This window comes from Prionailurus viverrinus, chromosome B1 (genome assembly GCF_022837055.1).
Source record: "Prionailurus viverrinus isolate Anna chromosome B1, UM_Priviv_1.0, whole genome shotgun sequence".
Classification (NCBI taxonomy): domain Eukaryota; kingdom Metazoa; phylum Chordata; class Mammalia; order Carnivora; family Felidae; genus Prionailurus; species Prionailurus viverrinus.
In genome coordinates, this window is record NC_062564.1 from 170,627,010 (window position 1) to 170,639,921 (window position 12,912).

Below are 12,912 nucleotides of genomic sequence, written 5' to 3' on the forward strand. Positions count from 1 at the left end.
TGACCTATACACTTAAAGTCTGCATACTTCATTGTATGTAAGTTGCATCTCATTAAAAAATCATCATTTAATGTTTGTTATTATGCCTGTACCAGTGTTCATAGTTGAACGTTATTGTATTCAGGAATTTTTTTCTCTTTTTGTTTTTCCTGTTATAAATTATTTCCTGAAAATAATTTTTCCTTTATTTCCTAAAGATAAGTCCCTTATCTTTTTTTCAATTGCCTTATTTATTTATTTATTTATTTAACCTATTAGTGATTGTTGCCATACCTTCTTGGTACACTCTTATCAGTACAGCCACATCATATAATCTGTCAGTTGGCAGTTCTTACCTTGAGACCTCCCCATCCCTCTAGAAATTCATCATTCTTTTTGGTCTGTGCCAGCGTCGTCTAAAACCTGCTTCTACAACACTTGGGTTTTGTAGATTTTCTTTTGATTTTCTTCCATTTTGAACTATTTCCTGTATCTCAGATGTTCTTCATGAACTTCCTTGTTTTGATGCGATACATTTCTTGTTTGTTTCTTCAGGTTAAAAAGTCATTCTCAAAGCAGAGGACATAGTAGTGATAGTCCTCCATAAGTCCAGCTCCTGACTCTCAGGATCTCAGATACACTAGTTGATGGGTCACCATTCTGTTCACAGTTGTCATCCTGGAATTGGTTTGTTGTCTTCCTGGGGACTTTCTTTCTTTTTTTTTGTTTTTTTTTTTTCAAATTTTTTTAATGTTTTATTTTATTTTTGAGAGACAGAGCATGAGTGGGGGAGGGGCAGAGAGACAGGGAGACACAGAATCTGAAACAGGCTCCAGGCTCCAAGCTGTCAGTGCAGAGCCTGATGCGGGGCTCGAACCCACGATCGTGAGACCTGGGCCAATGTCGAATGTTCAGCTGACTGAGCCACCCAGGCACCCCTTCCTGGGGACTTTCTTTACCTCTATTCTGTGTTAGATCTTTTTTTCCTAAATCCTATGTCTTCCTTGCTCTTGGTTTGCTCTTTTACTTTTGTGGAATACATTCTTTAGTGACTTTCTGGAAGAGATACATAGGGAGTAATTTATTTATTTAGATAGTCTGAATAAATATAGAATTCCAGGATAGAAATTATTTTCCTTAGGAATTTTGACTGCTCCACTATATTTCCGGTTTCCAGTACACCTAACTGAGAAATCAGAAGCCATTATGATTCCACAGGTTTTATGGCTTGCCCCTGCCCATTCCCCCACATTCTAGAAGATTCCAGGAACTTCTCTCTTCCAAGAGTTGGGCTATTTCATAAAAGTGTACCCTACCGGGAGTATTTTTAACCCTTTGTCCTGAGCACTGGTGGACCCTTTTTTTACATTTGGAAAATTAAATTCTGGAAAATTTTTCCATTTTCCTTCCCTCTTCCCAACCTACTTTCTCTTTTTAGAATTCTTGAAGTAATCTTTAACTTTTGTCTTCTGCTTTTCATGTCTTTCCCTTCTCTACTTTTTGAAACTGTTCATCAACTTTATCTTCTCAGCCTTCTACTAATTTTTTTTATTTCTTCTATCATGTTTTTGGTTTCAAGAAGCTTTTTTGTTCTCTCGATATTTCTTTTTTAATAGTATCCTGTTCTTCTTTCATGAATATAATACATATATTACTTCTCTCAGAGGAATAATGACAGTTTTTTGAAATTTTCATCTAAAAAAATTTTACAAGCATTTAACAAAGCATTTAATTACAAAGCATTTACAAGCATTTAAACTACAGATTTTTCCGGAATATAAAATGGTCTCAAACTGTCACTGCAGTTGCTTTGTAGTGATTATAGTTTTGGGAGAAAATGTACTTCACCAAAAACTAATCAACTTCTAAATGTTCTTTTCCTAAGTTTTCTCATTTTCTACTTAGGAGAAAAGAACGGCATTTAATTACCGTATCCCTTCATAGGGAATGTATGGTAGACTCTACCAGGTCTTTGACACACATTGCAATATGCAGAATAATAAGGCCAGTTTCCTCCTATACTACCAAAGAGCAGTAGCCAGGATATAAATATGAATCCTAAAAACATAAGAATTATTACAAACAGTCTCATTGTTTTAAACATTTTCTTCATGGTTCCCATTAAAAAGCATGTACTGGCTAATGCAGCAGGATTTCCAAGGGTATATAACACTGCAAAAAAAGTTTTATGCCACCAGAAAGGCACAGTTACCCAGTTCCAGTAATAGAACAGAAAATGCCACATATGAATCATGTGACAAAGCCTTCAGTCTAGTTTTGAAACTAAGTGAAGAGACATTCAGGCTGCTCAGGAGCCTCTTGTGCCCATCAGGAAACCCAACACTGAAACTCTGCAGCTCAACTTGAAATTTTGTTTTTGAATTCTTTTTCCTCGAAATTGCTTTTATCTGTTTGTTTTTGATATCTCTGTTCCATGTTAGTGTCCTTAGATGTCTGTTAATCTTATGGTTCAGAATGAGGAATTTGAAAGCCGATGTGACGGTTCTGAGCCTACAGGGGTATTTGTCAACGCTGAGCTTTACTCTAGGGTGGTCTGGAGGGATTTGTTTGGGAAGTCATAGTGTTTGTACCTGTAAGGCTTCTCTCGGGCTTATTGAATTCCCCAGAGAGTAATGTTGCAATTTCTGCCTGGGAAGGTCTGGCTGAGTAGCTATGGGTATTGGGACCCAGCATTTAATATGAATATGATCGCAGTGCACAATGTATCTTCAGCTGTGCCAGTCAGCTTCTAGACAAAAGGATGGGCCAGTGCTGAGAGCTGCTTTTCAAGTGGCTCCTACCCAGTTCTTCCCATTTTAGGCCCCTCTTTTGTCTCAGAATTCTAGAGCTCTCTGCTTTCTCACATCCTTAAACCATTTAAGGATTATGTGGTATAAATCAAGTGGATTGTCAGCCTTTCCCATGACCACTATAGCATTCAGCCTTCTTGTATCTGCTAAGATACCATTCATTGATCTGTGTTCTAGCTTGCAAATTTCTGGTGCTGTTGTCCTCTTTCTGACTTTCCTGCCATTGTAAGGTTTGTTTTGTTTTTGTTTTTGTTTTTCCTTTTTTTAAGTGTTTACTCTAGTTTTAGTGAGACTTTGGGATAGACAGAAATTAAATGCATATGTTCAGTCTTCCATCTTAACCTGAAAGTTAATAAATTCAATTAAAGAGGATATATTCAGAAGGGACGCTTTGTTTGTGCTATTTTTTACATTAAAACTTCATGCATAGGGTTTATTTCCAAAAAGCCAAAGATACTTCCAACCTGATGTAATCACGTATTCCTTTTCTTCTAGTTGGGGCAAGAAGAAAGATACGAATTGCTCAATGTTCTGGAATTCACCAGGTAAAACAGCTGCTCTGTGATTTATATCTGTGAGATGAAATTCTATACATTTTTGTTTTTCTCTTTTAAATAACTAGGAATGTGCTTTATTTATTTAGCTAAATTTATTTAGACAAAATACTAAAATCATCAGTGTAGTTTATAATTGTCATAGCTGCCAATAAGTTATAAACACCCATCTTCAGAGTATTGCAGGACATGACTCCTGGAGGCAGTGTAAAAATATTTTTGAACATAGCTGGTCTGCATCACAACTGCAGAGTATAGGACCAAGAGTCCCATGGCTGGTGATCTGGAAACATTATACTTAGATGCACTAGGATTTATGTGTAGTGAAGATGAATCAGAGTCAAGAACCCAGCAGTCTAATTCTGTGTTCATTGTATCTAATTATCTTTGAGATTTCAGAAACCATATCCATCCCTCCATTAGGTATAAAACCAGTTACCATCTAGTAGGGAAAAGCAGAAATCAAAGAGATTATCCTACTTTATTTCTTAAGGTCAAATAATAGATGCCTTCTAATGATAATCAGTGATATCTCCGTGATTTTGGCTTTTTTATTTCTTCATGACTATGCAGTTTCCTAACCTACATTCTTAGGGCAAATAGGCCTCAGTTAACAGGATGGTTTTTAAAGATTGCATCACCATTAACAGGGCACTTAAGGTTAGGCCACAGCCAGGAGGTAACATTGCTCTTCAAGGAAATAAGAGTTTACCTAAATCCTTGAACTTTCTCCTACATAAGGCAAGCTTATACACTCACTGACTAGAAAAGGCATTTCCTACATTATGGAGGTTCCTCAAAAAGTTAAAAATAGAACTACCCTACGATCCAGCAATTGCACTACTAGATACTTACCCAAAGGATACAGAAATACCAACTCAAAGGGATACATGCACCCTGATGTTTATAGCAGCATTATCAACAGTAGCCAAATTATGGAAAGAACCCAATGTACATTGACTGATGAATGGGTAAAGATGTGATATACATACACAATGGAATATTACTCAACCATAAAAAAGAACAAAATCTTGCTATTTGTAACAAGGTGGATGGAGCGAGAGAGTATTTTGCTAAGTGAAAAAAGTTAGAGAAAGACAAACACCATATGATTTCACTCATGTGCAGTATAAGAAACAAAGCAAACGATCGTAGAGGAAAAAAGAGATGAAAACCAAGAAACAGACTCTTAACTAAGAAGAACAAACTGATTACAGTTAGAGGGGAGGGGAGGGGGGGGATGGGTGAAATAAGTGGTGGAGATTAAGGGATGCATTTGTCATGAGCACTGAGTATTGAATGGAAGTGCTGAGTCACTAAATTTTACATTTGAAACTAATAATACACTGTATGTTAACTGGAATTTAAGTAAAAACTAAAATAAATAAATAGAAACACTTGTAACTTACTGGGAAAAAAAGTCATTTCCTTTTCTATGCCAGCTTTGGCTGCTATCTTGGTTGGGAGTGACCGCATGCCAGTGGTTAATATAAAAAATAATGGGGTCTGTCTAATGTATTATTTAAATACTGCTCTCTTTACTTGTATGTGCTGAAAGGCTCAAGGGAAAATGCATGAGAAGTTGGATGAGTAACTATAATAGAGCATATATCTATATATGTATATATAGATATATATATATTTCCAAAATATATTCCTGGCCTCTTTTTTTCATGTCAAAGTGGCTGTTTTTGCTAAGTCCACTTGCATTATACCCACAAGATACTATAAATAGTATATCATTAGCATTTGGGTAAGTTTGTTTATTAACACATACCTGGAAGCATCACGAAGAAAAATAAAGCACGGTCAGGGGTTTAAGGTCTATCAGGATGCAGCGATGGGGCAGGCGTAAGGATAAAAGTGAGAGAAGTGGCTATGGTGGTATTAAAAGAGGCTCTGGGAAAAACATTAGTGGTTCAGACTAGGATGATGGTAGTGCAAAGAAAGTGAAGTTGATAGAATCCAGATACCTTCTGGAAGAATGTCAGGGGGCCTTTGGGGTGGATTGGAGGTGGAAGAAGAAAGGAGGAAGGGGTTAGAGCCTCTGGCATAAACAGCTGAGTAGGTAGAGGTGCCGTTTATACAGATGGCAGATGTAGGAATAGATGTGCAGGATGAGATGTTTGAATCATTACGTTTGAGATGCCCCTGAGATATACGGATGGAGGTGGTGGGGGCAGGCCGTGGATATGAGGGCCTGGAACATAAAAGAGAAGCCTATGATTGAAATATAAATTTGGTTCTTGTTGGCCTGTAAATGGGCTTTCTCTCTCTCTCTCTCTCTCTCTCTCTCTCTCTCTCTCTCTCTCTCTAAAATAATTAAAGCCAAAGAAATGAGTTGGATCTCTTAGATATAAAATACAGAATGAGAGAAATAAGAAAGGCTGAGGATTGCTCTACGACTAACCCCAACTTCTAAGGGTTGATTAGAAGAAGAGAAATCTGCAAAAGAAACTACTTTGTGGTTAGAGAGGTAGAGGATAAAGAGAGGATAACTGCATAGAGCCAGGAGAAGAGGTGGATTTCAAGGTGACCTTGGTCTTCTGTGTCAGAGACTGCAGTGAGGTTAGGTGAGCTGAAGGTGGAAAGTATATGCTGAATTTAGCCACTCAGTGGGAAGGTCAAGAGAGAAGTCAGGTGGCAGTGATGGGGGGGCATTCAGGGGATATAGGTGGAGACCATGCGTGTAGCAGTTGTTTGGGGTTGAGTTGTGAATGGGGATGTGGCTCTCTTGGGGCACATTCTTTGGGCTGAGTTTTGTAGGAGAGAGACTCAAACATGCGCAACTGATGAGGAGGACCCGGTCTAGAAGTGGAAGACGCAGACTTGGGAGGGCAGCAAAGCTTGAGGAGTGAGGTTACTGAGGAAGAAGAGAGAGAGAGGAGGTTCACATGTGAAAGGAAGTCCTCTGATAAGAAAAGAAATACTTCCTTCATTGTCAGGAAAAGAGGCAGAGAGGACGATGCCCAGCAGATAAATGTGAAGGTGTTAATGGCAAAAAGAACAGAGATTTTTTGTCTGTAGCTTTCATCAAGGTGAATTGCAAAAATTCAAAGGATCCGGAGTACAAGGGTTCATTAGAGACTTGGAGAAGGGAGAAGGTGTTCCAAATCCTGCAGATAGAGAGCAAGTTTATTAGAAAAAGGTGACATGTTGCTGAACAGTAGTGAGCACCCAGGTGACATGGATATCTTGGATTTCCTAAACTCGGTGGCAGGGTGACTTTTCTCCAGCTATGTCCATCTACTGTGGTGCCACAGAAAGCATTCCCTGCCCAGGATTTGTGAGTTTTGCCAGGAGAAGAAAGGAGCAGAAAAGTTGATGAGTTTGGGACCGTCTCATTAAAGTTGGATTAAGGAGGCACCAAGAAGGGCTGAGACAGAGTATAGACTATTCAATGTCATTACGGAGAGGGCCCAATTGAATGTATTCCCAAAGCACAGGGACAGCAATCGGAGGTACTAATACAGTGGGGATTCTAGATGGAGAAACAGAAGACTAAATATCTCTAGATACCTCAGAAAGAAACTCCTGACTGTGTGGTATGCTAGGATACCATATCTAACTGCTCCTTATATTGGACTCACCTCAGTTCGTAGCAGAATATTGTAAGGTAAACAAATAGATACAGACCCTTGAGAAGTCCTTCTTCTCCCTCATTTCTGGAGAGAATGCTTATATGCGCTTGTTTCTAAATGAGGCATATCTTATGCAGTCTGTGCCACTTCTATTCAGTGTCATTTGCTATCTCTTTGCAAATGCAGTGCAAGATGCTGTGTGTTTGACTACCATTTTTATATCTCCAACGCAGTGTTAAAATGCTTGTGCTCATTAGCTTAGCTTTGTCATATAAATTGGGCTTTTTACATGATGCCAGTGGTTTGCTAGTAATCATTGAAAAACAATCGTTGTGAATGCATAAGTCAGTTTTTAAGTGCCAGTGTTTGCCTTTCTGTGTGGTTTGGGTATATATTTAACATAGATTATTATTTCTGTTTGTATTTAAAGCTGTAACATACAATTCCTCTTAAAAGACACTGACTTTAATATTTTTTAAATCTTAAAACATTGAGCCAGAACTATCTTCTGCTCAAGTGGGTACTAACTCTTGCAGGCTTCCTGGGATCTGTTTTGTAAATTATTCCTTTAGGGCAGTGGATGGTTCCCTGGTGCCTTAAAAAGACGTAATGTAACTTTCAAAGATACCCAGCCATACACCCAGGGGACAGTTTGTGTATGTGGAAGGATAGGACTCATAATTTGGTCACATTTATTTTTTCACTGTGAGCGTTAAAATATGTGAGGCATGACAAACATATATATGCATATTCTCAGTATGATGACACATTATGGAAAACCTCTCTTTCAGCGCTAGAAAAAGAATGTCGGTGATTGTTCGCACTCCATCCGGGAAGTTACGACTTTACTGCAAAGGAGCTGTAAGTTTTTATTTTTGTCTTTAACAGTTCTGATTTATGACGGTTTATAATGTATACGTTCAGCATTCTGCTATGGAAATGTAACACAGATGTTTAGCATAAAGTTGCTGACATCCACTTTCCTTGGTGTTTTATAGTAATAGTGTTCAGCCTCTTCTGGTGAAATGCGGAATTCCTTCTGGGTAAATTTGGTGCTTTGAAAAAATTTGGCCTAGGTTATGTATATAATTCAATTTTTGATACATAATATTTGAGGTTTATATTATAAAATACATTAGAAGACAAAGTAGAAAATGCTTTGAAATTATATTAGAAATGTAATGATCCACACCAGTTTGAATCTAATTTTTTTAAAGACCATAGAAACATGGGGAAAAATTGGATCATAGTGACTGCTGTAATTTTCATCATATGGTCATTACTATTTGTTTTGCATTGTTCTAATTATAACAGAACTTCTAACTATTGGTTGGCTTTTGTATATTGGCAGGTTATATTGACAAAAATAGTAATTTGTCATTCGAAGTGAATTTTCCTAGTTAAAATATGTTTACACTCATAGAAATCTAAAAAAGGGGTCTACGGACCAGAGCCACTTTTTGTTCTTAAAATTAGCATTTTTCTTCTGAATTATCCTTTCTGGACACCTAATCTACTTGGACTAGTCAGATAACTTACCAACTTAGAACTTTCCAATTTTAAATATAATTGCAACCTTGATTTATTGAATGAAACCTGGAAACTGAACTTATTAGGAAGCCAAAGCTTATTACTTAACTTTTTGTTGAAAATGTTTTTCAATGCCTTGGTTTTAAAGCATTGAAATGCAATTTTGAATGCCATGTTTTTAAAGCATTTTGGTAGAATTATTTCGTGACGTCTCATAAATTTAGGTTTAGAATTCCTCCGGTTGTTGACTGAAACAAGTAACATTTATTCATTGTGTGCACTTTATCTACCAGCCTTTCAGCTGGATTTTGGAAAAAGGAAGATAAGACCCAACACTTGTCAGGAGCTGAGCCTAGTCAGGAAAATATATATAAAGAGAAGACTAGTATACAATATTGAGGTATACTTTAAAGCTCTCCCACATTCCAAGGGTAGTATTTAGTGATAAGGGAATGATGGATATGTGTTCAGTTAACACTCAACTTACATCCTTCCATTCTTAGTTTTGAGTAATCATCCATCTAGAACCTTTGGGGAGTTAAAGCACTGAATAAACTGTAAAAACACTGGATTTCCTTTTTGTATAATCATGGAGAGTTTGTATACATTAACTTGCTTATTGCATTGTTTCCCCTCACTCCCAACCAAGTTGGCTGTGAAATGCCGCCGAATGCTAAAAAGGCAGAAATATGTAAAACAGCAAGGTACACTTGAGAACTGCACACAGTTTGGCAGGGAATAGCAGAATTCAAGGCTGGCAAGGTGAGCATGCATTAGGTCATGCATTATTTTCATGCTCACGAACTTGTATTTTTTTCTGAATTGTTCTGATGCCATTTAGGAAGATGGCTTAAGGCAGAAAAGAGATGCATACAGAGTTATCAGTTGATGCTATTGACTATAGTCCCAAGAGTTGATAAGGATCTGAACCAAGACAGTTGCAGAGAGGATTGAGAAGGTGGAGATTTAGGACTTAGTAACTGATTACATGTGGGTGATGAGGGAAACCATGATCTAGGATTATTATCCAATTTCAACTTAACTGGGTAGACGAAGTGGTACCACGTCCCATGATAGAGGGTTGGGAACTACATCTGGGCCATGAGGCAGAGATGTTTGGATTTTACAGGGGAAGGAATCTAGGGTGCTGATACAGATTTAGGAGTTAACAAGTATAGCTGGAAACTAAAAGCAGAGGATTGATGGGATCTTGTAAGGAGATATTACATGAAAAGAAGAGGCTAAAAGTGAAGAGTAGAGGATCTAAAAAGAGAGATTTAATCAGGATTGGGGAGCAGTGGTTGGAATTTGGTTTCTGTGAGACAATGGGGGCAAATAGTGTTTTCTGTAAAATGTGGATGGGAGCCTCTTTGATGCCTGAGACAGTGATGAGGTTCCTAATTATGAGAAGAGACTAAGAAAAGCTCATACCAACTCTGCTGGGGGGGGGGGTATATAAAACCATCAGATTGGGGTACACACAAGCAGGGAGAGAGTGAGAGCAAAACTTAGGGACACATGAGGAAAGTCTAGTGCCGAAGAGAGAACAAGCATGTAAACCACTGGACACGAATTCACTCCAGGTGAAATCATTTGTACAGACAGGTCTGACCAAGGATGCTTAGAGCTCAACATGATTTAACAAAAAACAACAACAACTATTTTTAATCAAAAAGAAATTGGGGTTGAGGGGTGGGGGTACATGTAAGCTAAATTGGAAGTCATAAAAGATCAAGAGAAAACATCAGTAAATGGAATAAACTCTAAACAGAGTGGAAGGGGCAGGGGCGGAGTTAGTGAATTGGAAGACAGCACTGAAGAGTTCATCTAGAATACAGCACAGAGAGATGGTGGTTCTCTGTGTGTGTGGATATGGATGGTTTATTTTTTTATTCTTTTCCAGGTTTTCTGCAATGAAGTTGCCTTGCTTTTTTAATTTTAAATGAAAAAAAAAGGAAAAGTATACAATATACAGTTTATGTCTGCATTAGTAGCCTATTTTTAAAAAGTTATATCGACACGAATAAATCTTAATTTATTCAAGAAAATAAAAACGCTATTCCAATAGGGGGCGCCTATAGGGGCACCTGGGTGGCTCAGTCTGTGAAGCGTCTGACTTTGACTCAGGTCATGATCTCTCAGTTTGTGAGTTCAAGCCCTGTGTGGGGCTCTGTGCTGACAGTTCAGAGCCTGGAGCCTGCTTCAGATTCTGTGTCTCCCCATCTCTTGGCCCCTCCCATGCTCATGCTCTGTCTCTCTCTTTCTCTCAATAATCAGTAAATGTTAAAAAAAATTTTTTTAAATACTAATAATTAAAAAAATAAAAGATGAACAGGAAAACAACTTTTCAAGTGAAAATCGACCTAAGATGAGTTATTCATCTTGAAGCTGTAGACTCTTCACGTAAACACCTGGAATCTGTGCCGTGCACTCCAGGAACATCCCCTCTTGCACTGTTTTCTGATCTTACCTTGCTGAGGGGCTAGGACACCAGATAAGTAAATCCAGTTAGGATTTTCTGTAAATGTAGACTCGGTAGGTTCTAATCTGATCCTAAGGGTGCACACACTTTCGTTCCTGTGAAGAAACCTTTTTTGGTCCTAACCACGTACCATATACTTGATGTAGCTCTCTGAATTAATGAGCATTACTCTGGGTAAAAAGTTGATCTTCATGTATTTCTGACAGGTAAGCATGGCCAGTTGTGACTATCGTTTAAAAACATACCATATAATTCATGTATATTCTGTCTCTTGCATTCCTTGATACCATAAAAGATAGAAAATTCTATTTTGGACATCAGTGTCTTCCGCTAGAAAATTTGGCTACGTTGCAGAATTTAATCTTCCTTATCACTTTGGTTTTCGTGACTTTAATTTTTTAAAAGATTTTCTTAGTTTCAAAGCAGCCTATTTAATTTCTTTGAAAAAGTCATCAGCCTCTGGAAAAAAATAGATTTCACAAGTTATACCTTTCATTCCTAGAAAGGAACCATGAGGGGAAATTACCATTTCCTTTTGCTTTGCCCCCCCCCCTTCCTATTCCACCACTAAAGAATGAAAAGAAATTCATAATTGGGGCCTGGAATATTCCATCTGTCCTGAGGTCACTAAGTTCTTGTTTCTCTCAAGGGTTCTAAATCATACTCCATTAGCCTCCTTCCAAATCTCAGCCCTGAGACTGGAGACCCCAAAATGGGTAATACCACTGAGAAAGTAATTGCAGGTAAATGATTTATTTTTTCCTAGTCTAATAAAACCATGAAGGCCAAGCATTAAAATTCTTAAAACATTAAATCCAAGCTGAGGAATAACTAAAGGAACAATAAGCAATTTATAAAGGGGCAAAAATCAGAGAACTGTAAGTGGTGCACAACATTCACGCCGAAAGGCACTTTAAAGATAATCCAGTAATTGCATTTTACAGACTAAGTTAATTGAGCTTTCAGAAGATAAAGTGACACAATCAGAAATATTCAGCTATCAGGCAATGCTAGATTTGTTCAGAATTCTCCTTATCATGCCCACCAACCCTCTCAGTGGATTTGGCCTTGTGTTTCTCAAAGTTTGTTCTCTGTGAGCACCAGCCCCATAGAGATGCCCTAATCCCTAGCCCGGGCTCCATAGTGAATGAGTCTGGGGAACATACCACATGGCCCCCTTAGACATCTGTTCACATTAGCATTTTAAGGGCTCTAAGTATTCCTACAGGGCAAGCTTTGTTCAGCCCAGCACTTCCCAAACTTTTTGAGTACTGGACCATTTTTCCCTGTGGCACCCAGGAACACTGCAGCGTCCTGCCCTACCTTCAGGGTTGGGGAAGATCTTGCAAGATAAGTGAGGTACTGCTAGAATATGAAATGTTGATCACTGGAGTAACTATGGATGTATTCAGAAAGGAGAAAGATGTGGGGCGCCTGGGTGGCGCAGTCGGTTAAACGTCCGACTTCAGCCAGGTCACGATCTCGCGGTCCGTGAGTTCGAGCCCCGCGTCGGGCCCTGGGCTGATGGCTCAGAGCCTGGAGCCTGTTTCCAATTCTGTGTCTCCCTCTCTCTCTGCCCCTCCCCCGTTCATGCTCTGTCTCTCTCTGTCCCAAAAATAAATAAATGTTGAAAAAAAAAAAAAAATTTAAAAAAAAAAAAAAAAAGAAAGGAGAAAGATGAAAATATATGACTCAAACCTTATTTCTTAGTGTCACTAGGGAAACAGTGTTATTAGGCAAAAAATATTTTGTGCTTTAAAATTAATGCTCAAAGTGATTGCTTGTTTTTATACTGATTTGCTGCTAATAATGCTGCCAACATTAATGTTCATTAAGCTCAAGATGCTTACTTTAATTGCATTCTACCTTCTGTTTGTTTTCGAGGACACTGTAATTTATGATCGACTGGCAGAGACTTCAAAATACAAAGAAATTACCCTAAAACATTTAGAGCAGTTTGCTACAGAAGGTGAGTA

General features: G+C 38.2%; 1 protein-coding gene across 6 annotated transcripts in view; it reads left to right on the forward strand.

Annotated features, from left to right (window-relative positions):
- Positions 1-12,912, forward strand: part of ATP8A1 (ATPase phospholipid transporting 8A1) — a 232,249-nt gene that overhangs the window by 107,293 nt on the left and 112,044 nt on the right. For all 6 annotated transcript variants that reach the window (XM_047855524.1, XM_047855526.1, XM_047855525.1 and 3 more), the window contains 3 exons: positions 3,285-3,334; positions 7,716-7,785; positions 12,821-12,905. In XM_047855524.1, the coding sequence (XP_047711480.1) occupies positions 3,285-3,334; positions 7,716-7,785; positions 12,821-12,905 (205 nt within the window). The remainder of the gene's footprint in view (positions 1-3,284; positions 3,335-7,715; positions 7,786-12,820; positions 12,906-12,912) is intronic.